At 40.6% G+C, this 26,224-nt stretch overlaps 12 protein-coding genes across 12 annotated transcripts; all 12 read left to right on the forward strand.

Moving 5' to 3' along the window:
* Positions 1-18: 18 nt before the first annotated feature.
* LSM04_000928 (uncharacterized protein) lies at positions 19-777 on the forward strand (the record flags this gene model as incomplete). The annotated part of the gene is made up of 1 exon (XM_067337314.1): positions 19-777. One exon carries the CDS (start codon positions 19-21, stop codon positions 775-777), a length of 759 nt encoding a protein of 252 aa, XP_067189593.1.
* A 415-nt stretch (positions 778-1,192) lies between these two features.
* On the forward strand, positions 1,193-2,257 carry LSM04_007901 (NAD(P)-binding domain; the record flags this gene model as incomplete). Its single annotated transcript, XM_067337315.1, has 1 exon — positions 1,193-2,257. One exon carries the CDS (start codon positions 1,193-1,195, stop codon positions 2,255-2,257), a length of 1,065 nt encoding a protein of 354 aa, XP_067189939.1.
* A 1,313-nt stretch (positions 2,258-3,570) lies between these two features.
* On the forward strand, positions 3,571-5,616 carry LSM04_003917 (Signal recognition particle; the record flags this gene model as incomplete). Its single annotated transcript, XM_067337316.1, has 1 exon — positions 3,571-5,616. The coding sequence occupies one exon, from the start codon at positions 3,571-3,573 to the stop codon at positions 5,614-5,616; it is 2,046 nt and encodes a 681-aa protein (XP_067189753.1).
* A 595-nt stretch (positions 5,617-6,211) lies between these two features.
* On the forward strand, positions 6,212-7,996 carry LSM04_003575 (ABC-transporter extension domain; the record flags this gene model as incomplete). Its single annotated transcript, XM_067337317.1, has 1 exon — positions 6,212-7,996. One exon carries the CDS (start codon positions 6,212-6,214, stop codon positions 7,994-7,996), a length of 1,785 nt encoding a protein of 594 aa, XP_067189729.1.
* A 1,024-nt stretch (positions 7,997-9,020) lies between these two features.
* On the forward strand, positions 9,021-11,729 carry LSM04_001617 (Vps53-like; the record flags this gene model as incomplete). Its single annotated transcript, XM_067337318.1, has 1 exon — positions 9,021-11,729. The coding sequence occupies one exon, from the start codon at positions 9,021-9,023 to the stop codon at positions 11,727-11,729; it is 2,709 nt and encodes a 902-aa protein (XP_067189632.1).
* Positions 11,730-12,135: 406 nt separating this feature from the next.
* Positions 12,136-16,473, forward strand: LSM04_008387 (uncharacterized protein; the record flags this gene model as incomplete). The annotated part of the gene is made up of 1 exon (XM_067337319.1): positions 12,136-16,473. The coding sequence occupies one exon, from the start codon at positions 12,136-12,138 to the stop codon at positions 16,471-16,473; it is 4,338 nt and encodes a 1,445-aa protein (XP_067189958.1).
* Positions 16,474-17,042: 569 nt separating this feature from the next.
* LSM04_001289 (Small GTPase superfamily) lies at positions 17,043-17,618 on the forward strand (the record flags this gene model as incomplete). Its single annotated transcript, XM_067337320.1, has 1 exon — positions 17,043-17,618. One exon carries the CDS (start codon positions 17,043-17,045, stop codon positions 17,616-17,618), a length of 576 nt encoding a protein of 191 aa, XP_067189613.1.
* Positions 17,619-18,641: 1,023 nt separating this feature from the next.
* On the forward strand, positions 18,642-19,979 carry LSM04_001199 (CAP Gly-rich domain; the record flags this gene model as incomplete). The annotated part of the gene is made up of 1 exon (XM_067337321.1): positions 18,642-19,979. The coding sequence occupies one exon, from the start codon at positions 18,642-18,644 to the stop codon at positions 19,977-19,979; it is 1,338 nt and encodes a 445-aa protein (XP_067189605.1).
* A 545-nt stretch (positions 19,980-20,524) lies between these two features.
* Positions 20,525-22,405, forward strand: LSM04_000731 (uncharacterized protein; the record flags this gene model as incomplete). The annotated part of the gene is made up of 1 exon (XM_067337322.1): positions 20,525-22,405. The coding sequence occupies one exon, from the start codon at positions 20,525-20,527 to the stop codon at positions 22,403-22,405; it is 1,881 nt and encodes a 626-aa protein (XP_067189584.1).
* Positions 22,406-22,918: 513 nt separating this feature from the next.
* On the forward strand, positions 22,919-23,281 carry LSM04_002966 (Dynein light chain; the record flags this gene model as incomplete). Its single annotated transcript, XM_067337324.1, has 1 exon — positions 22,919-23,281. One exon carries the CDS (start codon positions 22,919-22,921, stop codon positions 23,279-23,281), a length of 363 nt encoding a protein of 120 aa, XP_067189697.1.
* Positions 23,282-23,816: 535 nt separating this feature from the next.
* On the forward strand, positions 23,817-24,455 carry LSM04_003448 (FKBP-type peptidyl-prolyl cis-trans isomerase domain; the record flags this gene model as incomplete). Its single annotated transcript, XM_067337325.1, has 1 exon — positions 23,817-24,455. One exon carries the CDS (start codon positions 23,817-23,819, stop codon positions 24,453-24,455), a length of 639 nt encoding a protein of 212 aa, XP_067189722.1.
* A 664-nt stretch (positions 24,456-25,119) lies between these two features.
* Positions 25,120-26,172, forward strand: LSM04_001065 (FKBP-type peptidyl-prolyl cis-trans isomerase domain; the record flags this gene model as incomplete). Its single annotated transcript, XM_067337326.1, has 1 exon — positions 25,120-26,172. One exon carries the CDS (start codon positions 25,120-25,122, stop codon positions 26,170-26,172), a length of 1,053 nt encoding a protein of 350 aa, XP_067189602.1.
* Positions 26,173-26,224: the final 52 nt, after the last annotated feature.

Below are 26,224 nucleotides of genomic sequence, written 5' to 3' on the forward strand. Positions count from 1 at the left end.
ATATAAAGTATCTGAGATATGGAATTAGGTCAAACATCACGTCCACGTCCTGCACCGGAATCATTTAATGATTTTGAAAAACGTCGAAAGTGCACTTTCTGTTGTGGATTACGTTGTGCCCTTGTTGCTGGTGGTATTCTATTCGCTATCACATTTCCATGCAATTTAGTAATGCTCCGAGGTCCCATCTGCGAAGGCCGGGGTCTGTTTGGTTTCTTTGACCGTCATCTTTTTTTACCACTGCCATTTGCTGCGGTAACGTTCACACATCAGGTAATGCAGTCCGAAGCGCTTTGGAGTAAAAATCGAAAGCCGCTTTGGAAACTTAATTGGCAATGTGCTGGTCTTAATATATTGTTGTGGGTAACATTAATGATTACAGGAACATTTATTTCCCGACGCTTTATTCCACATTACAGCCGCCAATATCGTTTATTATTATGGGAATATAAACGTACTCGTCGTAGTTGTGCTAACAAGTACTTTCCAACCGCCTTTGGGAGAATCACGGAGGATCTCGATTGGTACAATGTTTTCTGGATGCTTACCATTTACCACTCCTTATGGGGCATGATAACTGTTATGTTAGAGCGGGAGTTCGGCGCACATTACGCCATGTTCTACCGAGACTGGTCATATAGTCGATGGTGTTCACCGCGTTGGAGGGAGTGGCGCGAGATAGAGGCGATAAAGCATGTTAACACGGAACAAGTTGTGGGATCTTATCGCTGGGGTTCGTTTCTCACAGGTGATCGCTGGCGTTCCAGCAGTGTTTGACCATTAAACAACGCCAAACGATTTGCACTTTATTAGACAAAAGGGTTATCGTGGCTTCACCAGTAGCGTCAAAAATAGCTTTCCATTGATGCTATACTGTGTTTCCAAGACACAGATTATCATCACTTTTCCTACTACCTTTTCTTGTAGTTATTTCGCTATGTTTGTTTATTTACTTTTTTATTTTATTCTTTCCGTAGTAGGAGGGTGATATTATTCGTATCTAATTGTCTTTTGTTCTAGCTTCTCTACCTGATTCTGTGTATAAAACGCGGGGATTTTTCCTGTTTTTTTTTTTTTCTGTGCCTCAATTTATATCTGTTGCTTTCCTCGTTGCTGCTCCACAGAAAACCACTCAAGGTGTACACCTGAACAACAACAAAAAAGGAAGGAAGGAAGGAAGAAAGAGAAAACAATGGGATCTGAGTCGAAACGTCGTGTTGCCATTATCACCGGTATTACCGGACAGGATGGCTCCTATCTCGCCGAGCTTCTGCTGGAGAAGGGATACGACGTACATGGTGTCATTCGACGCTCTTCCTCCTTCAACACGAAGCGCATTGACCATATTTATCGCAACGAGCGCCTCGCACTACACTACGGTGATATGACAGATGGGACAGTGCTGCACCACCTCATCGCACAACTGCGGCCAGACGAAGTGTACAACCTCGCCGCCCAGTCACACGTGAAGGTTTCCTTCGACACGCCCGAGTACACTGGGCAGACAGACGCCATTGGTGCGTTGAAGATCCTCGACGCCATCCGTGCAAATGGTCTGGAGAAGACGTGCCGCTTCTATCAGGCAAGCACAAGTGAGCTGTACGGCAAGGTGCAGGAGGTGCCGCAGTCCGAGAAGACGCCCTTTTACCCGCGCAGCCCATACGCCGTGGCGAAGCTCTACGCCTTCTGGATTACAGTGAACTACCGTGAATCCTATGGTATGTTCGCATGCAATGGTATTCTGTTCAACCACGAGTCTCCCCGACGTGGCGCAACATTTGTGACGAAGAAGATTGTGCGTGCGGCGGTGCGCATCAAGAAGGGTATGCAGAAGGAGCTGCTGCTCGGTAATGTGAACGCCCTGCGTGATTGGGGCCATGCGAGGGACTACGTGTACGGTATGTGGCTGATGCTGCAGGCGGAGCAGCCGGACGACTGGGTGTTGGCGACGGGTGAGCAGCACAGCGTGAAGGAGTTCTGCAATCTGACCTTCGGCAAGCTGGGCTACGAACTGGAGTGGAGCGGCACCGGCGTTGACGAGATCGCATACAACAAGACAGACCCACAGCGTGTGCCGCTTATCCGTGTCGACCCGCGGTACTTCCGCCCGGCCGAGGTGGAGACGCTGCTCGGCAATCCCGCCAAGGCAGAGCGTGATCTCGGATGGAAAGCCACCTGCACTTTCGATGAGCTCGTGGACGATATGGTGAAGGAGGAAATACGCGAGATTGAGAATGGCGAGGATTCATGGCGGTAGAGAGGACCCTTAATGCCGCAAGAAGCACCTGCTGTTGCCGCAACAATGGCAGGTCGATGGGCTGTGAAATATGCGTTTGTTTTGTTTTGTTTTCGGGGAAAGGGTTTCAAAGATGGGAAAAAAAAAATGAACACGAGAGAAGTATGTGAAGGGATGGAAGTAGTATATACACAATATATTATCTATGGATGTCTGTGAAGAATAGTGCACGCATAAAGTCACTCACGTGTTTGTTTGTATGTCGAAAATGGGGCCGCCACCATATTTTCAGGGATTCTTTGTAGTGGCTGCTCGGAACTCACCGTAAGAACATTGTTTTTGAAGTAAAAGAAAGAGGAGCAGAAGGGGCCCTTAAGGAAGCAACTGAGAAGAGAAAGCGGAGCATAGTGAAGAATACGAGATCTTGTAGTAGATAACTAAACACCGTTAATCATTTAAGGTTAGAATGGAAGAGTGATCTAAGCAAGTCCTTGTTGATGAGATGAATTATATGACGCCAGTGTTTTGTTTCTTATCGTGCGTTTTGCATAATCCTTTCTTTTGTTGTTGCTATCTGGGGCTTAGGGTACTCTCTTGCATTATTATTGTGCGTTTTTTGTTTTTCGATGTCGGTTACGTTCACAGGCCATTACGTTTTTTTTTTTTTACCGTGCTTATATATCCGTTTCTTTAACTCTTATGTCTCTGGCGAAGATATGTTCTGGGGGGATGGTGCTTGGTACGGTTCTTACTTTGATGTAGAAGTTTTTGAATGAGGGAAATATGTATTTTTTTCTTTTTCTAAGAACTTGTTTAATACCTCGTCTTTTGTTTTTTCGATGTTTTAAATCTTTTTGGCCTTTTTTTTCTTTAAGTACAAAATCATGAGATGGTCAAAATAACACCCTTTCTTTGAATATTGTATTATGTTTTCTTTGTATGTTTTTTGTTTTGTTTTGTTCTTCTCTTTCTTCATACTCTTCTGATAATGAAACGTGATATGTGCTATTTCCCCTTCTTTTATTTGTTTGATTTTTTGTTTTATTTCATATTTATTCTTTTCTGTGAAAAAACATATTCTCTTTTTTTTCTCCATTGTTTTGTTGTTGTTGTTGTTGTTGTGGTGGTGGTGGTGGTGGTGGTGGTTCTTTGCTTTTTTTTTTAATTTCGTTTTCTGTAAGAGAGGAAGAAAGTGTCAAGAAAAAGAAAAAATATTTGTAAGTTATAATAGGCAAGAGGAAAAAAAAGAAGAAAATAGAAATTTTTAAAGAAATAAAAAGGGAGAAAATAAACGTGCGAAGTATAAAAGAACAATTCATCATCAAGTAGTGCAGATGAGTGACTTGGCCAAATGGGAGAAACAACTCCAGCGACTGTTAATGGAAAGTAGTGAAACCCCAAAAATTGTGGCGGCTGTTGAGAGAATTCTCTCCGCATCGCCTAAACATGTATTTGCACTGCGGTGTAAAGTTGTTTATTTACTGCTCCAGGACAAACACGCCGCAGCGCTTACAGCACTTCAACAACTCGCAGTAGCAGATCCCTCATTACGGGATAAATCCCAGGAGTATGCGTTTCAAGAGGCCTATTGTCTGTATAGAAGTATGGACTACCGACAGGCACATGCGGTACTCTTACGTGCCCCACATACATCTGAACATGTGGCATCGCAACATTTACTCGCACAACTGCATTACAATCTTGAAGAGTTTGAGGATGCTGCACGTATTTATGAAACGCTTTTAGCGAAAAACGAGTTTCGTGATGATCATGAAAAGACAGAGTTGCAGACAAATTATGCGGCTGCGTGTGCTGCAATTGATGCTCAAAAGACGCAAGCTATTGTACGTGCAGCAGATGAGAAAAATGCAGATTTATTATATAATGCAGCCACAGCACAAATTGAAACGCACGATTATGTAACGGCTATGCAAACTCTTCAACAGGCAGAGATACTCTGTGCACGGGCTCATCCTAAAAGTAGTATACGTTCTTTTCAAGATGCTTATGCTAAGAGTGATGTGGAATTACAAGCATTACTTGATGTAAAGAACTCACCGGAGCGTTTATTTTTTAATGATGTTGCTGCTATTTGGGTACAAATGGCATATGTGAACTATGAAACACGTCATGAAGATAAAGCAAGTACTCTTCTTAATATGGTTTTGCGTTACCGCCCATCTTCTACAGTAACTCTTGCAGTAGCTTCTATAAACTGGGCTGCTATTCAGAAGCACTTTGATTTCTTTGATACACACAGAAAACTTAAGCTGGCTCAAAATCCAGCTGTAAGCAGTCGTCTTACATCCAGACAACGTTTACTGGTTCGATATAATACAGCCATGTTGCTTTTACATACAAGCAATTTAAATGGATTCCGACGACAAGTAGAACATATTGCTGATGAGTACCCAGATTCTGATCTTACACATTCTCTTAAATTAGCACTAGCTGTTAGAGAAGGTATGAAAAAGCGTCAATCTAATGATAAAATGGTTGCTGAATACCTGAAGAACTATCAACAGAGTGTAAAGGATCAACAAAAACAAGGACAAGGGCAAAATCAAAGAAATCCAGTGGGTGGAAAAATGCTTCCTCTTATTGCTGCACAAATATTTTTTGAAAATGGTGATCTTGAACATGCTATTGAATCTCTCTCTTCTGCACCAGAAGATATTCGGCGAAAACCTTGTACATTGGTGACTTTGTTTACATGGAAGGTTCAATTTGGTGATGTAAAGGGAGCAAAACAACTTCTTATTGATTTTATTGGTACTACATCAAAGAAAACTACTATTGTGAGAGAAATTCTCGCATGGGTTGTACATTTCTTGGCGTCTCGAGGCCTCTACACAGATGCCGTAGATGTTATCCGCGCTATTCAAACCGCAGTACCTGCCCTTGAGCAAGATAAAGAGATTCAAGCTATGATGGCACTCTGTCTCTCCCACTACGATATGCCAGCTGCCCGTGCATGTATGGAGAAAATTTCTCCAGATGTCTCTACCAGCAGCACTGGTAGTACTTCTGCCAAAAAGTTATCCACATCCTCTCTAGCGGAGTTAGAATCTCAACAGCCATCACGACAACAGATTGAAGCACTTGGTTATCATCGCGTTAGTGGAAGTGATGATCCCGCAGATGGCGGTAAAACTAAACGGGCCCGTCGTCGTCCGATGCGGCACCCACCGAAAAATATGGATTCCCGCGTTGATCCAGAGCGTTGGTTACCCATGTCTCGCCGTTCATACATTAAGGATCTTCCAGAGCGTAGAAAGCGGGAACTCAAGCGGTTACGTGCGAGTGAACAAGAACAAAAGCGTCATGAGGCAGAAAAGCGAAAAGCGGCAGCCACAGCTGCAGCCGCCGCAGCGCATTAAAACAATTTATTTAAAGCGCCTTCTTTAGGAAGAAGGATTGAAAATCGATAAGCTTATTGACCCGAAGACTCATTTTTTTCTTTTTTTTTTCTTTCTTTCTTTTAATTTCTTGTGCGAATGTGAGTCACTGTCAGTTTGCTGCTTTTATTATTATTATTATTATTATTATTATTATTATTATTATTATTATTATTATTATTATTATTATTATGGAAGGGTGAAGAACCATTACATTGGACTCACATGTGAAGTGATTATATTTATAATAATAACAAAGAAGATGTAGTAAAAATATCGAGTAGACCTCTTCGTTTCTGTGTCAAATCTAACTTTATTTGGTTATTTTAATTTTTTTTCTTGATTCTTGCAAAGTATTACCTTTTTTTCCTTCTTTTCTTCTTTGTTATCTCATTATTTCTTAAAATTACCGAAAAAAAAAGGTTCACTGTCTGTTTTTTTTTTTTGATTTGCTCCGTGAGTGGAACAAACACTGGGACAGAAGAGGATAAAAAAAAGGTTTTCAGAAACTGAAAACACACGCAGTTACATATTAACGCATAAGTACTCAGAAAGGTTTAATACTGAGAGTTTAATAATGGGAAAACCCAAGTATCTAAAAAAGAAACAAGAAGCGGCTGCAGCATCTGCTGAACAGCAACAGCAATCCAACGAAGGAAAAGGTAATTCTAATGTTGAAGAACCAAAATCTTCAGGTGCCATGGTGGCTTTTGCAAATCCTGTATTTCGCGATGGTGTAAGTGACATTCTCGTTGAGAAGATTGATATTAGTTATCAAGGTGTACCCATCTTGGAAAATGCAACATTGAACCTCGTGGCAGGTCACCGTTATGGCCTTGTGGGTCCTAATGGATGTGGAAAGTCAACACTATTAAAGGTGCTCGGTTATCACGAGATTCCATTCCCAAAACACGTGGATCGTTACTTTGTCTCTCATGAAGTAGAGGCATCTGATGTAACTGCCCTGGATGCTGTATTGTCTGTGGATAAGGAGAGAGAAAATTTGGAAAAGGAAATGGAAGAGCTGGCACTTGCCGATCAAGAAGATGCTACAGTTTCTCAGCGTATGGATGAAATTTACAAGCGATTGGATGAATTGGATGCCGACACGGCAGAAGCACGCGCCGGAAAAATTCTCTTTGGTTTGGGATTTACTCCAGAGATGCAAAAGCGTCCTACAAAGTCTTTCTCTGGTGGATGGCGTATGCGAATTTCACTGGCGCAGGCACTATTTATTAATCCTTCTGTTTTGCTCCTTGATGAGCCCACAAATCACCTTGATATTGAGGCTGTGGTGTGGCTTGAAAATTATCTTTCTAAGTTTAAGAAAATTCTTTTTATGGTCTCACATTCGCAAGATTTTATGAATAATGTGTGTACTAAGGTAGCCCATATGTCCCATGGTGGACTTCACTACTATGATGGTAATTATGATCAATTTTGTATTACCCGTGCAGAAAAGGAAAGTAACCAAATGCGACGATTTCAATGGGAACAAAATCAAATTAAAAATATGAAAGAGTATATTGCCCGTTTCGGTCATGGAAGTGCTAAACTTGCCAGACAAGCACAATCAAAAGAAAAGACACTTGCTCGTATGGTTCGTGGAGGTCTTACACAAGCAGTTGCAAAGGATCGTCAAGTAAACTTTGGATTCCCCTGTGCTGGACCTTTGCCACCTCCAATGTTGCAATTTCGTGAGGTTTCTTTTGCCTATCCTGGACGTGAAACATTATTTGAAAATCTTGAACTTGGTATTGATATGGAGTCGCGTATTTGTCTTGTTGGTCCAAATGGCGCGGGTAAGACAACATTAACAAAACTCATGTGTCGTGAGTTGGAGCCTTCTACTGGATATGTGGCAAAAAATGCTCATTGTGTTATTGCCCGTTTCCATCAGCACTTTGTGGATCAAATTGATATGTCATTAACACCACTTGAGTGGATGGGGCAAGAGTACCCCACTGTCACTGACCCCAGCATATTACGCAGTGCACTTGGGCGCTTTGGGGTTTCAGGAAAACTTCAAATGACGCCAATGAATACACTTTCTGATGGACAAAAATCACGTGTAGTGTTTGCGTGGATGGCTTTCAAGACTCCACATTTGATGATCCTTGATGAGCCTACAAATCATCTCGATATTGAGTCTATTGATGCTTTGGCAGATGCCGTAAATGCATTTGAAGGAGCTGTTGTCGTCGTATCGCACGATCTTCGACTTATTGCCCAAATTGCTGATGAGATTTGGATTGTGGATAAGGGACAATGTCGTAAGTTTAATGGTGATATTGCAGATTACAAGGAACATGTCCAAAAGGAGGTGAATCGCATGACAGAGGATTATGCCACCAGGAATTAAATGGAAGATTGAGTGAGAGAATATTTGCCTGGGAGAAAGAAGAAAAAAAAAACGAAAGCATGAGAGAGAAAAGAAGGGGAGAGAGAGGGGAAAGAAAAGCAAAAAGAAAGACAAGGGGCGGGATGGAGGGAAGAAAAAAAAAGGAAATAACAAAGAAGAACGAAGAAAATGAAAAGAGTATAAATAAAGAGGAGCACGTAAGTCTTTCCGAAATCAGTAGAGAGACGTATCCAGAGTGTGTTTTCCTTTTACGTTCATATTTAACTACTTTAAACCCAGCAATAAAAGAGAAGAAGAAAAAAAAAGAAGGGTACGGAATAACGCAACCACTATTGATAATATATATATATATATATATATATATATATGAATGTGAAAAGGTTATAAAAAGGAAGACTTATAGACATGATTACGTACAACATGATTTACACGCAATAATATGATATATTCTTCTTTCTTTTCTTTTTTGTCTCTCGTATTGGTTTTTTTTTTCTTTTTTTTACTATCTGTTCGAGAGAGGCTCTGCGTGTAAAGCTATGTGTGTACGTAGCCATATTAATGTTTATATGGATAAGTCTCTGTATGTGACTCTGTGTGTGTCTGTAAGCTTCCTTCCATTATTTTTTCTGGGAAAGAAATACGTGCAACAGCCCACACAGCAAAAAAAAAAGAAAATAAATAAAAAAACACATGATGTGTCTCTATACTTCTCATACTCAGATAATTCCTGTAACACTATTAACCACACCATTGTCCCCACTATATCTATCTAGCTCCAACGTACACACACACTTTTTGTTTTCCTTTTTCTTCCATATATATACACTGAGAAAGATAACGAACTTGGAAGGTAGCAAAACAACTGTAGGTGTAGTGGACGAAAAACACTACACACATTCCAAATAAATCGAAAGAAAGAGAACCAGTGTGCGTATATACCAAACCGCTCTTTCTCTCTCTCTTTCTCTCTCTCTATATATAGTTATTTATTTCTCTGTATACGTTGTGGGAGGTCGTTAATATTATGCCGGCGGTGCGGTTCAGTGCGGCGGTGGAGCAGGCGCTGGCGGCGGTGTTTCCCCCCCGCGACGCCTTCGACGCCCCCGACTTTGACCCCGTCGAGTTTCTCAACACGCGATTCCCAAACGAGGCGAGTCTCGCCGCCCTTCCCGCCTTTCTCGAGGAGAACGCAGGGCGGCTCGCACAGACGGAGAGCGATCTCCTAAAGGCCGTGGAGGCGCAGGCCACAAATGCGGCCACAGCCGATAAGGATCTGCGGAATGCAAAGGGAGCCGTTGCCGCTCTATATGAGCGGGTGTCGGATATTAAGGCAAAGGCCGCAAAGAGTGAGGATACGGTGCGTGGGTTGTGTCAACATATTCGGGAACTTGATACGGCAAAGACGAACCTAACAACTAGTATTAATACATTACGTTCTATGCAGTTGTGGATGTTACAATTACAAGTTTTGTCAACATCATTTGAACGGCGAAAATTTATTCAATGTCGTGATGCTTTAATGGAAGCACAAAAATATTCTGCTATGTTTGAAAGTATGAAGGTTATTCCAAAGGTAAAGGAAATTAATGATAAACAAGCACAACTTTGTCGACAAATGGAATATTATATTCGTCATACTGTTTTTGGTGATATTTCTCTTGATTCACTTGATGAAACCTTAATGGCAGAAGCTTGTGCGGTTGTAGATCTTTTAGGAAAAGAAAGCATACGAAAAATTCGTGATCACTTTATTGAGAAAATGTTAGAAGTATATTCAACCCGTTTTAAACGTGGTTCAGAAGATACGAAACTGGAACGTACAGAAAGGCGATATGTTTATATTCGAAATCTTCTAGAACAAAATGAAAGATTATTCCTTAATGTATTTCCCCGTCATTGGTGTGTACCTCAGGAATTATGTGTTACATTTTGTCTTCGAACTAAAGCAGAACTTGATTATCTTTTACTTGAAGCAGCTGGTAATATTGATGTAGTAGTATTAACGTATGTACTACAAAAGACTATTGATATTGAGCGAGATCTTACCCATATGATGGCCTGGAAAGATGAATTCCCTGGTAGAAGTGAAGTTCCAGATTATAGATATAATGGAATGATACTTTCATCCTTTAAAGCACATATGGATCTTTTTGTGCATAATGAGGATAAATTGATGGGTGATGCCCTTTCACAACCACTTGTAGGAACTGAAAATAATATAGATGGTGGAAATAATAATAGTAATAATAATACTAGTAGTAATAACAATAATAATCAGTCTTCTATTGCTGGGGCGGTACCTGGATGGTATAGTGATGCAGATGTTACTGTGGGTGCAACACTTCCAGTTGCAGAAGATCTTTTTATTTTTATTAAAGAAAGTTTAAAACGTACAATTCGTATTTCACAGCAAGATGTACTATTGGAGATGGCTGCTGTGTGGCGTAAACATCTTATACGTTTTTCAGAAGCTCTTATGGCACTTCTTCCTTTTCCTGCGGTGACAAAAGTTGACATGCGTCGGGCATGTATTATTATAAATACAGCAGATTTATGTCAGTCAACAAGTCAAGATCTTGGTGAAGAAGTTTGTGCACGTGGTGAGGCACCTGCAAAAGAAGTTGGTTTTGATGCAGTCACTGAAGCCTTTTCTATACTCTATAGTAAGGCTATTCAATCTATTGTACAAGGTACGGAAATAAATTTAGCTCCTTTTCTTGTAGAATATGGAAATGGTGCATTTGTAAATCGCCGTGGTGAGGATCAGGATATTCATGATGAATCTAATCTTATTCGTTCTATGAGTGCTGTATTACACGATGTGGTAATGGTCTCTGCAGCTGTACTTCCTTCCTCTATTTTGCGTTTTCTTCTTGATAAGATTGCTGCCAGTGTTATTCCCATCTTTGCAGACTCTCTTTATCGTATGCGTCGATTACCGCCAGATTTTGCATTAGGTCTTATGCGAGTAGACTCTGCAGCGTTGGAGCGGAATTTTCTACAACTTCCAAATTACAATGACCCCAACCGATTTGCCCCAACACTTTTAACAGGATATATGAAACTCGTTAGACGTGAGTTTGATAGACTTAATCGTACACTTAAAGTATTACAAGTGGATGCCTCTGTGGAGACGTTTGTGGATGTTTACTATGAGGCCATGTTACCAGAAGATCGCTCTATACAAAACTTTGTCCGCCTTGTGGAACTAAAAGGACGACGACGCGAAGATGTGCGTTCATGGATTGCCAATCTCTCCAAGCGTGGGGTGATTGAGGCAACAAAGCGTGATCTCCAGCGGGAGGCTTCGCTTGGTATTGCCACAGGCACTTCTTCACAGTCGACTGCGGCCATAAGTACAACGAGTGGTGGACTTAAATTGTCAAACTTCTTTTCACCGGTGACGGCGCAGAACGAACAGCACTCTAGTGGTGGTTTTTCAAATGCAATTAACAACTTGGTGGGACTTGGAGGTGTTAATAATAGTAGTAGTGGTAATAGTGGTGGGGCTGGTGGTGCCGTTCACACATTAACAACAGGGCATTCTAATACCACAACGACAACAACAACAACAACAAGTAATGATGGGGCAAAACGTACACAGGCAGAAGAGAGTTTTGGTTCACGATTTGCTAAAGCAGCACGTAATACCGCAACAAATATTAATTTTCTTTCTGGATTTAAAAAGGATGGCAGTGGTAACAACAGTAGTTCTACTGGGACAACAAGGTAGGTTTGAATCTGCAGAAGAAGTTTCGGATTGGATGACCGATAACGGTAAGAAGATTTTTATGCGTTCTGTACTTTTTTTTACTTTTATCTTCTCTCTCTCTATATGTATATGCGCTTCTGGCATTTTTCAAAAAAGAAGGCGTTTGCAGTTTGGGGATCAATAAAATTTAAAGGGATTGTATTTTTTTTTTTTGGTAATATTCGGTATACTTTTTTTGTGTTGTTGTTATATTTTTTTTTCAATTTATTTTTTTCTCTCCTTCTTTTTTTCTTTTTGTTTGTAGTCTTCTTTTCTCTTTGTATTATATATATATATATATATATATATATATATATATATACATTGAAGGAAAATAAGTGGTGTGACATCTTTCCACACTCAATGCAAAAGGTCCTTTTTACATTAAATGATCACTGCACTTCACATCACATTACCGAAAGGAAACCATCAGCGGGTTGCTGGTCAACAACAACTCTCAAATAGATGTTTGGTAGTAAATGATACCACAGGAGAGGCAATACTCACCTCCACAGATGCCTCACTAAAGTATACAAATTCCATATCACATGAGATGCGTGATGCGGGAACACGTTTTCGCTTTGATCACGTTACAATTAGTCCACATCATGGCAGTCTCTTTGTTAAGCAAGTAGCTCCTATGTTGTATGATCTCTGCCGTAGTTTTACCCTACATACAACTCGTCATACCACTACTGGAAATAGTTCATATGCTTCTCATTCCTCTTCAATACCTACACCAACACCATTATTATTACCTTCATCATCATCTCTTAGTCGATCGGTGTTTATTCACGGCAGTAGTACTAGTACAGACCGCCGTGGTTTATTCCACCACCTCGCAAGGGCCACAGCTCACACATTACGACGGCAAGCAGGTATTTCTTCTTCTTCGTTACAAACATTAACCTCATCATCCTCTCCTCCTTCTTCCTTTTCTTCCCTTTCATTTGCGTTGGTTGATCTTTACCATGTATGGGGAACGGGAGATGTACTTGATCCTGATGCCGCTCTTCATGATCGTACTCGACTGGAACGACTGAGACGCGAACAGCCACGACGAATGGTTAATAAACCAAAAGGCATGGCGTTCGTAGAACCCACACAATATACATTAAATGGGCAAGAACGCATAGATACATGTATTGCACGTGCACTGCAACGTGTAGAAACACCACGAGCTCTTTCTACAGACGCAGAGAGGGAAGATCATGCGGTGAAGTCTACACTGGTTCTCACATTTACCATCGCTCATTACTCTTCGAGTGAAGAAGGGGAAAAACATGAAGCTATAATACAACCATTGGGTGATGAACTTCACAATCTGCAAGAAACAAAGAGGCATAATAATAATAATAATAATAATAATAACAATAATAATAATAATAATAATAATAATAATAATAATAATAATAAGAAAAAGAAAAAGAAAAAGAAGATTGCGCCTACAGTAGAAGCGAGATTTCATATTATTCTTCTCCCTGATAGCACTGCAGCGCTGCATGGAAAACAGGGTGCACAGGAACTATCTGCTTTGGCAACTGCACTAGGAGCTTGTGTTCAGTGGCGAAGTGAAGGATCAAACTTTACTGTAGACGCACAGTCGCGGGTGAAACAGATGGAAACATTTATACCCTCGTCTAGTTTGCCTTGGGCACCACTGCGTGAATCCCCGTTATTACTTTATCTCTTTGAATCCACCATGTATTATGCTTATCAAAATGAAAGACGATTACGCCAGCTTCGTTTCGCAACAGAACGACGTCGTCTTTATGGTGATGATTCAAGGCCAATCAGTGCGAATACTTCTGCATACTCCCACAATGGGGGAAGGAGTTTGTCTACAAGTACAGTTACCTCTCCAGAGCAGAGTTATTGGATTGGTACTGATCTTAGTTCTGGTAAAGTTTTGGATAGTATTTCAGTTGGTATTGGTGAGTCTCTCCTTATACTCTGTGTAAACTCTGCATGGGATCAATATTATCAAGCACGTAGTGCCTTTCTTTTTGCTCAGCGTGCAACTAACCAACCAGGAGCATTAACTCCCGTAGCAGGAGAAAAAATAAAGGAAGGACATACAATATCAGCAGTTGGACGTAATGTGTATAACCAAACTTTCAAAACACCATCTACCACATGGATTCATTCCCCATATGGACAAGAAAAGAAAGAACCAGAAAAAGGAATGCAAGGAGAAACTTCTCTAACTTTACAGGATGATATGCATACAACCGAGAAGGAAGAATTCTGGTCTTCACCTCGGCGAAGGGAAAAAACAGAACCACGAAACCCACATGCTGATGATGATGCCGATGATGATGAAGAAGAAAAGGAACAGAATCCTTTTATTCAGCGCATGCCATCTGATGTACCTGTTAATGAAGAAGATGAAAATAATAATAATAATGATTATGATTATGATTATCGTGATCATGATTATGATAATGCTGCAAAGAATAACGACGGTAAAGGTGTTAACAGTGGTGGTCTTGTCCTTGACGATGATATGGTTAACAGTAACACCAAACCTCCGCGGAAACTCTTCTCAGTCTCGTCACCGTGCAAAACAGAAGCAAGTATTCTTAGAAATCATGAAGTCCCAACGAACAATTTGGTTTCTATGCAAAGTCTTCTTACTTCTCCTTCTTCGTCGCATCAAAATATGAATAAACCACGCAAACATCATAACTTTTTGTTTGATTGTAAGAGACAGAGTGTTTGCAATAACACAGATATTGTATCCTCGCAGGAACATCCTTATGCTCCCAAAGGCAGCCCAGTATTAGGTTCTCCCAACCTGATACATGTGCAAAATACAATACCAGGATTAGAATCCATGTCAACAAGAGGAATGAATGTGGTTTCTGAACATCAAAAATCTCATGATACTATTCATGTTATTCAATCTACACCAAAAACCACACCTGTATCTACTTCGTCTGCTTCACCTCTTTGTAATAAGATGATATCAGCATCTACACAGGAATTTTGTAATGATGCTCTTATTGCAGCTCTGCAAAAGCAGACAGCCCTTCTTTCAGAGAATGAGCGACTTCGTGCGGTGGTGGCACACCTCTCCTCACAGCAGGCTGAGAACATAACGGGCCAAAATCAAACTATCGGAATAGCAGATGTGCATAACGCAGCAGTTGTACGGCTGCGGGAAGCGGATCGTAATGCGGAGATTCGTGCACTGCGGGAAGACCTCGCAGCGGCAACACGTAAAGCAGTAGTGCTGCAAAAGACACTCACACGCTCCGTTGATGCAAACCGCAAAATGCGCCGTGTGATCCATCGACAACTGCAGCAATGTCTTGCAGAGTTACCACGTGTTTTTCGCGATACAGTTACTGATAAAAAAATGACTGCTACTTGTGCAGATGCAGAAGAAAGAATTTCTCGCGTAGAGAAGCTGTTAGATACCATCGTAGCACGAGTACTACATTCAGTCCGTGATGAAGTAGATAACGTGAAGGAGCGAGAAGAATATGATGAGAATGATAATAATAATAATAATAATAAAGAAGATGAAGATGAATACAATAGAAAGAAAAGAGAATATCGTGAGAAGGAAACATGTAGTGCTAGTTGTGGAAAGGCAAGTCCATGTGGGCTGCATGAAAAACAATCTCAGTATCCTCTTAGGGAAAATACCAAAAGATGTATGGTAGAAGAGGATTACCTAATCAATAAATCACTTACACATGAATTACAACATGTTAACCATTTTACCACTAGACGAAAGAATGTTAAAAAGGCAGTATTGTATGACGATATAGAAGCACAAGTAGTGCAATTGCTAAGGCTTGCCCATAAACTATTTATTGGGGAATCAGATAATGGCAATGATGGTATCTCTTATAGTGAAATACATGAAAACCACTCTCAAGAGAAAAAAGATAATCTTGGAAGAAAGGGTTTTAGTTTATCACAAAGTGTACTGGATATTTTATCTCCAGATCGAAAAGAAGAAAAGCAATTGTTGAACCACCAAAACCAACAGCAGTGTAAAAAAAAGGGTGGTGGAAATGCAGATGAGATTTTATCCAATAGAAAAGTGACTGAAAGGGAATTATGTTGGAAGTGTCATTTGAACCAATATAATCAACATAGTTCTCTATACATGAAGTTTATAGAATTGGTGTGTTCATTGTACAGTCAGATTACAGTAGATGGGTCTCTATTTTATAGACCACAACGTGAATGGAATGAAAATGAATATATTAAAAAGAATGGAAAAGGAGAAATAATGGATGAATATACTTCTGCAAGCGAAAAACCTGACACCCATTTCTCTGGTAGTCAAGTTAACGTTTCTTTTCCTTACCGTGAGGATACTGTTCTAATGCAAACACGTCAACTATCCAGATTGTTACAGCAGCGCAGTGATGCCCGTGAAGCTGAGCATAAAGCTCTGCAAGGATTAAAGACGGAGTTAAGTAGGGAGAGAAAATGGCGTCGTCAGTTGCAGGATGAACTCCTACAACTTCGTGTTCGCGTAGGCAAGTATGAAGCTGCACTTGATGTCATTGATGAAACAGTAAAACCGAGGCTTTCTAACGGTATTGTAGAACTAGAACAGATGATTTCAGAACGAAAACAGAAGCAAGATATAGAAAAGCAGCAGCGAGTAGCTTTCATTTCACAGCTTCAAAAGCGACTTGAAGAGTCTGTTGAAAATGTTGGTTTAAGACCTTTTCCTCAATCTTTTTCCTCAGCATCATAATACTTATCATCATCTTCATTATGTTGTTGTTTTTGTTTTCTTCGCTTTTATGTTTCTCTCCAAAATGGGATAAGGATTTTTTTCGTCGTTATTATTGTTTTTTTTTTCTTACAGCACATTACTTGTAAACCATTTATTTTCAACCTTGTACACTGGATGTGATGTGTGTATCATTGCTCTACCATCATCCTATCCGTGTTTCCACAGAGGCACTCTTTATTATTATTATTATTATTATTATTATTATTATTATTATTATTATTATTATTATTATTATTATTATTATTATTATTATTATTATTATTAATCGCTACATAAGCCTTGGGTTTACTGGAGTAGTTGCTGCATCCAGGAATATTTCCTTTGCACTGTTGCAGATCATTTCCGTTTTACCCACATTTTCTTCTCTTACATATAGATACAAAGATACGTTTATACACCTCTTAATACATTCACGAGAAAGACGAAAAAAGAGAGAAAGAGAGAGGGTAAAAAGAAAAAGAATTCCATTATTATTTCTTCTTGTTGTCTTTAGTATTTCGTGTGTGTGTGTGTGTGGGGGGGGGCGTATGGGGTTCCTCGCGTGGGTCCTGGCGTGGCTGCGCGGACTCTTCTGGCAGCAGGAAATGGAAGTCACACTCGTCGGACTGCAGGGCGCCGGTAAAACAACACTTCTCGCTGCCTTCTGCGACGGCAAAGAGGCGGTACTCGCACATGATACAATTCCAACCATCGGTCTCAATACACACAAAGTTGTGCGGGGCGGTGTGGCGATGAAAGTGTGGGATATTGGCGGCCAACCACGATTCCGTGGAATGTGGGAGCGTTACTGCCGCGGTGTGCAGTGCGTTGTGTTCGTTGTGGACGCTAGTGATATCGCGGCGTTTGAGGAGGCACGGCGGTGTTTGCATGACTTATTGACTCGCCCCGCACTTGTTGATACTCCACTGCTTGTGCTTGCGAATAAGAATGATATTGCCGGGGCGTGTTCAGCTGAGACAGTAGCGGCAGAGATGCAGCTCTCAAAACTCGCACCTTATCGTGAGACGGCCTGCTATAGTATCAGTGCTAAGAACTATGTGAACATTGATGTTACACTGAAGTGGCTTGTGCGGCATTCCAAGACGGCGTCCTCCACAGAGTAGCAGCATAAGGAAAGGGAAGGAAGGGTAGTAACCATAATGAAAGAAAAGATAATAAAATAAAAGGGTATAAAACAGAAGATTTTGTCTTTGATTGGTTTCAGTCTCAGTTTTGAATCGTTGCAATGCCTTATGTAACTCCTGTTCATAATGATATTCATATATGCGTCCCTGTTTGCTCGTAATAATGCTTTTGCTGTGGAACCCCTGCATCATTCTTTTCTTGGTCATGTTACGCTAAGAGAAGAACTATCTCTCTCTCTCTCTCTCACTCTCTCTCTTTCTGCCTCTCTTATTCTCTGCCTTATTTACTTGGGCTGAGGACAATGAGGGTTGTGTGTGAGGGAGGCGAGGATGCAAACGGTACAAATTTATTGGGGATTGGTCCCAAAGTTTCCGTATTTACCTGTTTGTTGTGGATTTACTGTGAGTGTTTTTCTCTTTTTGCTTATTTTGTTTTGCTTCTTGCTTATGGATGGGCGATCAAACAAAAACTGAGGCTGGTGTTGAATGTTAAAAGTCTATCGAGTGGAGTGGAGAGGGCCAGGGTGAAGAAATAGCTGTGGTTGAATTGCTTTTCTGTGAAGGGGAAGGTCTATTTGCATTTTGTGGTTCTCCATCTGTTGTTTTTTTATGGTTAATTCCTTTTTTTCTTTGTCTACTTACTGAACTGTTGGCGACCGATCCTCTTGCTACTGTTAATACCGAACAAAACGCTTTTTTACTCTCCTGATTTCTGTGTACTTATATATATGCAATTCATTTATTTATGTATATTTGTGTCTGTATCCGTATCTGAATCTGTGTGTATTGAAAACCCTTCTTCGTAAACTTTCTTTGTCCTTGCGTACATGTGAAATAATGCGCCAGACATTCAATCAACATTAAGAAAAAAAGAATAAAGTAGTTGCATATTTATAGGAACACTGCTACTACTACCACTTTTCTAATTATTATTATTATTATTATTATTATTATTATTATTATTATTATTATTATTATTATTATTATTATTTAGTGTTGGTAATGGCGACCAGTGTGGCGGGGCTGCGGGGTTGTGGGATTGGGGACTTTGTGACGGTGCTGCCGGTCCCCCCGCAGTCGGAGAGTCGCCGGGGAATTCTGCGATTTGTCGGCCCGACCGCCTTCGCCGCCGGCGTGTGGGCGGGCGTCGAACTCATCGGCAGCAGCGGCCGCAATGATGGGAGTGTGATGGGCCGCGTGTACTTCCGGTGCCCGCCGGGGCAGGGCGTGTTTGTGCGGCCGGAGCTCGTCGTGCCATTCACACCGGTGGGCGGGCCGACGATGAGGAACGAAAAGGAAAAAGAGGAGGAAATAAACACCGGCGGTATGTTGCAAATGGTGGATGTGCTGCGCAGTGATATTGGGCGATTGCAGCAGGAACTGCAGAAGACAGAGGGAGAGTTAGAGAGGGTTCGCGCAGCTCTGGCGGAAAGTGCGGCGGAACTTGAAAAGGAGAGGGAAAGGGGACAGACACTGGCAGAGAAGTTGGAGATGATATCGCAGGAAAAAAAGACAGAAGAAGAGGTGCAAAAGATCATGGAAGAGAAGGAGATGGAAATGCAGCGTTTGCAGCAGCACTGCACGGATTTAAAGGAACTCTGTGATATACAAGAGGAGGAGATCAATCGACAACGCGAGCACGCCGATGATCTCGTACAACTCATTGAGGATGAGCGTCGGAAACACGAGGAGGAGCGGAGTGAAGTACAGCAGATTGTACAGCATCTGGAAGAAGAAATCGCCCAACAACAGCAACAACAACAAGAATTAGTGAATGAGAGTAGAGATGATGAGTCCGCAAGAAAAATGGATGTGGAAAATATGAGACTGCAACTTTTTCAGCATCAACAAGAAAGAGAAGCTTTTCGATTACTAAAGGAACGGTATGAAAAACTTCACGCAGAGCGAGAAGAGGAACGTAAGGAGTACGAGACAAAATGGAAACATACATCATCTGAGTACGAGGAAGCCCTCACACAACAGAGAGAGTATAAGAATCGCCTCATGGATGAAATTCGAAATTTACAGCAAAAGATAACGGACATGCGTCGTAGTCACGAACATGAGCGTGTATTACATATGCCACTTAGTGTAGCAGAAAGAGAGGAATATGAATCCCAGATTTCTCAAATGCAGTGGGAACTCATGCAAGTTTATGAGAAAATACTTGCAAAGCGTTATGATCAATTCTTGGCGCCTGTCTCTCGATGGGATTCACCTGCTGTAGTCATAAAAACGATGTGTGATGCGATATCGTCAGCAGCACATGTACTTCCATTCACCACAACTGATCAATGTCTGCGTTCCCGCATGGAACTCTTTCCGCATCGAAAACAATAAGGGGCAAAGTAATCTTACAGACGCCACCTAAGTTAAAAGTACAACGCATTAATATACTTTTATCTGCTTTTCATCTTTCTTTCTTTCTTTCTCTTTGCTGTTGCGTTAGTATTATCAGTAATGTTTTCATGTTCTTTATTTTATTTTTTTTTTTGCTTTTGTTTGTTTCCTTTGCTATTGTTGTTGTTGTTGTTGTTGCCTATTGAGAATGAGTGGGAGGAGGGCAAGGAGGCTCTCTATTATTTTATGAGTTACATTCTCAAGATTAATATGTTTCCCCATTCTGATTTTTTTCTTTTCTTTTTTTATCTTTTTTCCTTGTAGATGCGTTTTTGTGTTTCTGACTTTATCGTTTCGCGGTGAGAGTTCAATCTGAGGTATCTACGGCACCGAGACGTATAAAATTAAAAAAAAGAACAACTAAAATAAAATAGAGAGAGGGGAAGAAAACAGAAGAAATTGTACGTTAGAAAGTAAGAAAAACAAAAATAAAAATAAAAAGAAGAATAAAACTAAAAGAAAAAGGGAGATACCCTAAGTGTTATATGCCGAAAAAAGTAACTCACAGTACTGGTAGGGGCATCTACAATATTACAGAAAATGTGTGTCCTACGAGTGATGCATACACACGGGCGTTGGAGTACTTTCGTGCGATTCTCTTAGAACGAGTCACGCAGCACGAGGATGAAGTTTTTTCTGCTCGTGCTCGCTTTCAAATGCAGCGGAATCAAGACAGAGAACACTTTGAACGTTCGCAGCGCCGTCGACAGCGGGCGGAGAATGGCAGTCGATCACGCCTTACAGTACTGCAGCAATTAGAACAGGGAGTGGGGCATTCGGGGGATATTGTGAGTGAGCCCATGTCCTCTGCAGAGGAGGCGTTCCGTGCTGATCAGCAGAAACTTTACATTGAACATGAGGAGGAATTGCAGGAGGCGTATCCACTTGCCTTTCTCAGTGAGGAGAGTGCCGGTGTTGTGGCCTTTACACTTCTTCCAATGCTGCGTGGAAAACTTATGGCATTAGGGCAGCAACGTACAGAGGGATTGAAGGAGCAGATGAAGGTTTTGGAGGAGAATGGGTATGTGAGGTCTACAGTAAATAATCATAATAATACTATTACTAATGTATTGTCAACGCGTACTCCAGAGGAAAGAACTGTCGTGGTGGAGAAGGTACAGCCTACTACTGTGAAGAATGAACATGAGCAAGGTAGAGATACCACTGTTCCTGAAATTGGTAGAGGTGCGTACATTATTCCTCTTTCGCATGCTTCTCCGCCCACCAGTAAGAGTTGTAGGACGGGTGGTGTGGAGAGTAATAATGTACGCCCTGACGAGACCCATGAAACAGAAGAAGTAGTGGAAGAAGAACAACAAGAAAAGGGTGAGGTTAGTAATAGTGTGATACAAGCACCGTGGTTAACAAACCTTACAACACAAGGTGCTGTTGAGTTTGTTCGTATTGCGTTTATCTGTAATGAGCAGTATCGTCAAGAACGGTACAATGAAAAGCGACGATTTCTTGAAAGTTGCTTGAGTGCATCAACAACACGGGCAAAACAGCGTGTGGTGCGTCGCCTCTTACGTCGTGTAAAAGAGGATGAACTACATGATATGAAAAGAATGGCAAAAATGTTTGTGGAGTGGCAAGATGTGCGAGAAAGAGTAATTGGTAATAGTGAAGATACAGTCTTGGATGACACAAAAGTCACAACCGTATCAGAGAGTAAAGATAAGACGGTAGAGGCTTGGATTTCACCCTCCGATTTACGGCGTGAAAGACGACGAGTGCGTATGGAAATTATTAGCAGTAATGAGAATGGTAACGAGGGGAAAAACAGAACAACTCATGTATCCCCTAGTGTTGTTACTACTAATACTAATAGTAATAGGATTAGTACTACTGCTACTAGTACTATTACTAATTCTTCTTGTCGTGGTTGTACCTCTCTCTTTGCTGGACGGAAATACCCTTACTCCTTTGACACCACTAACTGGGTGACTATTCCGCTTGATGATCATAACAATAACAATAACAATAGTAATGAAGGTATGGATTTGGAGGCGATAGCGGAGTCTTATATGTGGCCGCAGCATATTGAAGCGAGTATTTCTAATGTGTTATGTGGAGAAGTGGTGCGGAGTGGGAAACGATGGTTGTTGTTTCAGTCAGATTTTGTTGGAAAAGGTTATAGTGAAAAGATAGAAGAAGAAGATGATGATGATAGTGAAGATGGAAATAAAGCGGCTGAGGATCATGTACATACACAAGGGAAGCGTGGTGAAGTGGAAAAAATGTTTGCTGCATCTCTGCCAGTTGTTACACTTCCACAGCAAGGAAAAAAGGTTTGGCTGAAGGTTAATACCCTTGGAGACTTTATTGCAGGAGAAGTAAAGTTTTACCAGAGTCATTCACCATTATAATGGCAGAATAGTCATTTGTATTTTTTTTCTTTTCTGTTATTATTCGTGCTACTAATTTTTTTTGTCTTAATTTCTTTTCTTTTTTTTCTTTTTTTTTTTTAACCATATGTCTTTCTGTGTGTAAATTTGTGTTCGCTTTTTCTTATTTTGCACTTTCGGAACTACAACTCTTGTATTTTATTCTTTGTTACATTTCTTTCTTTTAAATTCTCTCGGGAACTGTTCGTTTTTTCTTTTAATTTCTATTCTTCTTGTTTGATATACTGCTGCTTTTCTATTGCCGTTATCTTTATCTTAACAAAAACGCAAACATTGTTCCTCCCACAAACACACACAAAAAATAATAAATAACTATAGAATGTGGAAAGGAGTTTAAGCAAAAAGGTACAGCAACAGAAAATCAAAGAAAAGACAATAAAAAAGAAAGAAAGGAGAGTACTTGTTGAGCTAGTTGGTGAAAAAAGAAAACTAAATAATAGTAAGAAAAGAGCAAAGAAAGAAAAGAAAAGAATCATGGCAGGCACTACGGCTATTGTGAAAGAATCCGCGATGTCTAGAGAGCTTCAGCAGGACTGTGTGGATTGTGCCGCCCACGCGTTATTTGAATTGGGCCTGAAAGAACAGACGGCCATTGCGCAGTTCATCACGCAGGAATTAAACAGCAAATACGGCTCACGTTTTCACTGCGTTGTGGGACGATCGTTTGGATCGTATGTTGGTCATGACAGTCAGTACTTTGTGTACTTTCTTATTGGGGATTGTGCCTTCTTAATATGGCGTACGGTGGATGTGTACGAGGAGCGGGTGTTTTACGTGAATGTAGACGATATAGCGGTGGGACGAAGTGTACGAGATCATATTACAAATGTAAATTAGGATTGACGTTGTATTTGCTTTTGTTTTTTTTTTTCTCTTCCTGTTCTTATTAGAGCTTGAGGAGACTATGGAAGAGAAGAGAAACAATTTTTTTGAAAAGTAAGGAGAAAAAAGAAATGAGAGATTTTTCTTACAAGGCGGTTTATCACTCACTGATTAGAGAGGAAGAAAACAAAACAAAAGAAAAAAAACAATCCCCTAGTGGATATTATATACTGTGTGTTGGTGCAGAGGTGTATCATTATTACTGTCGTTATTATTTGAGTATTTCCTTCTTTGAATAACCTTTTCCTTCTTTCTCTTTCTATCTGTGAATGTATGTATTTCTGTATACCTTTGTTTTACTGTTTCTGGATTATGCTCTCTAAATTGCGTTGACAAGGTGCTTTTTTTTTATTCAATTTTTCTTATTTTTTGTGGATTTTATTGTATTTTCAGCTCTACGCAATCCATCAAGTCTTACAAGAAAAACAAACAGAAACAAAAAAAGAGAAATATACCCAATCTACATCTACAAAAAAAAAAGCGAACCGTGATGTATACTGTTCAGCCGCAGACTCGACTCCACTCTCATCACCGCCCCAATCCCCCTCTATTTCTCTTCTCACTGTTAATTATATTCTGCGTATCCACACTAACAATAACCACAATAACAACAACAGCAACAGGAAAAACAACAACAACAACACCGGAGGAACGTATTAACAACTATCGCCGCCGTGTGGGACGTGTCTTTATAGAAGAACAGTCTCGCCGCGCTAATACGATTACACTTCCGTCTGGTCTCGTTGTGGAGCGTCTCACTATTGGCGAAGGCACCCGCGCCCCAGCGGCGAGTGATAACTGCAAAGTGCACTACACCGGCACTCTGCGGGATGGCACGGTGTTTGACAGTTCACGCGAACGTGGCTCCCCCGCTCAATTTCGTCCAAGTGATGTTATTAAAGGATGGACAGAGGCGCTTATGTTAATGCGAAAAGGCGATCGCTGGCGTATTTACGTCCCACATGAACTCGGATACGGCGCGAATGGCGCAGGGCCGAAAATACCGCCCTTCACACCGTTAGTGTTCGATATGGAGTTGTTGGAGATTGAGGGCGGTGGTAATGGGCGTACAGTGGCGGAGATGGATGCCGTACTGCAGAGCACAGGGGAGGATAAGGGAGACATGTAAGTGTGGAAATGGGGTATGTATCAAACGTTTCTTTTATTTAAGAAAAAGAAAAGGAGAAAGAAAATGGGATAAGTGGCAGATAATAACATTAATAGAAGTAGAAGGAATAAGGGAAATGTAGTATTGCAATTAGGATTCTGTAATGACAACTCTTTGTATGCTGGTTGTTTTATGTTATGTTATTGCTGTGCTTTGCTGCTTTGATGATCATTCTTGTTCTTTTTGTTTACTACGGTTCTCTGTTGCCTTGCGTAAATACGGGTAGGGAATGTGTTTGAGTTATCTATTATTATTATTATTATTATTATTATTATTATTATTATTATTATTATTATTATTATTATTATTATTATTATTATTATTATTATTATCATTATTATTGTTGTTGTTTCAACCATATACATTTGTTAATGTTCATAAAGCGAATAGAAAACTCTGGCAATACTGTCATGTACTGGCTGAATCCTTCTGGGGTGGTTCTTGTACTTTAATAATGATAATAGTAATAATAAGAGTGTTTTTTTTTTTCTTGATACCTCTTTGCAAGGCACGTAATATATATATATATATATATATATATTAAAAGTAAAGCAAACTAGAAAGTAAAGAGAAACTGTAGTTCTCTTATACATTAACCATATAACAAGAAGGAAAAAAAAGAAAAATGAGTAAAGAATCAAAAAATGGCGCTGATGTTAATAAGGATATAATGCCAGAAACATGCGATAAATCTCAGCAGCAAAAAGCAAATAATAGCAATACAACAAAAGAGAGAACTCTTCTCTCGTTTTTATCATCTAATTGGATAGAGCGTTGGATGTGGTATGGGGCCGCACTATTACTTCTCCTCACTCTATCTATCTCAGTGTATAATAACTACTACGTGGATCTCTATTCATACTCTGCCAACCAAGAGAGTGCGTATAAAGAATATCTGCGAGAACGCTGGTCTAAAGCCGGAGATGAACTCCTCGCATCCGCCGCAGTGGATCAGAGTTTCACAAATTATCGTAATACACGTATCTTCTTTCGTGTTATGCATCGCAAAGTCCCAATACCAAATACCACCCCAATTACATATACAATGAAGATTGCCTTGGCGGAGGTGGACCATAACAATCACTGGCGTTCGGAGTACGACAAACACCCACAAAAACAAGAAAAACAAAACGAAACATCAACGCGGAATACACTGCGGTGTGTTGGCGGAGATGACTTTGTGCAACTCCACATTGTTGGACTCCGCTCCAACGGTGTTCGCTTCACCTCTTCTTACGTGAGTGGCGAGCCCCCACGCGAGCACAGTCTGCGAGACCACATTTCGTGTCTGCAGAAAGTCCTGCCGCTGATGTGTGTGGGCGACAAGTGGGAGGTGTTGTGCCCGCCAGAAGAGGCGTTTGGGGAGGAGGGCGATAGCGAAGTGCCGCCAGCCGCCACTACTGTCTGGCGTGTAAGTGTGGAGCGTGTGAGAAGTGATAGTAATAATAATAATAATAATAATAATAATAATAATAATAATAATAATAATAATAATAATAATAATAATAATAATAATAATAGTGGAGAAGGGGGGAATATACATACACGAGAAGCGGCGGAGGAACGACTTGCCCTCGTTGCGGTAGAGGGAAATGAAAGTGTGGGTATTCCATTAACTCGATGGCGTTTGTTTGAGAAGTCGAACTTGTATTTGGCGAATTCAACGATCAAGTTTTGAAGGTTGTATGTATGTGTATGTCTCTTGTCGTTGGATACAGTTGTGGGCCATT

This window comes from Trypanosoma melophagium (assembly GCF_022059095.1).
Source record: "Trypanosoma melophagium isolate St. Kilda chromosome Unknown ctg3segment0, whole genome shotgun sequence".
Classification (NCBI taxonomy): domain Eukaryota; phylum Euglenozoa; class Kinetoplastea; order Trypanosomatida; family Trypanosomatidae; genus Trypanosoma; species Trypanosoma melophagium.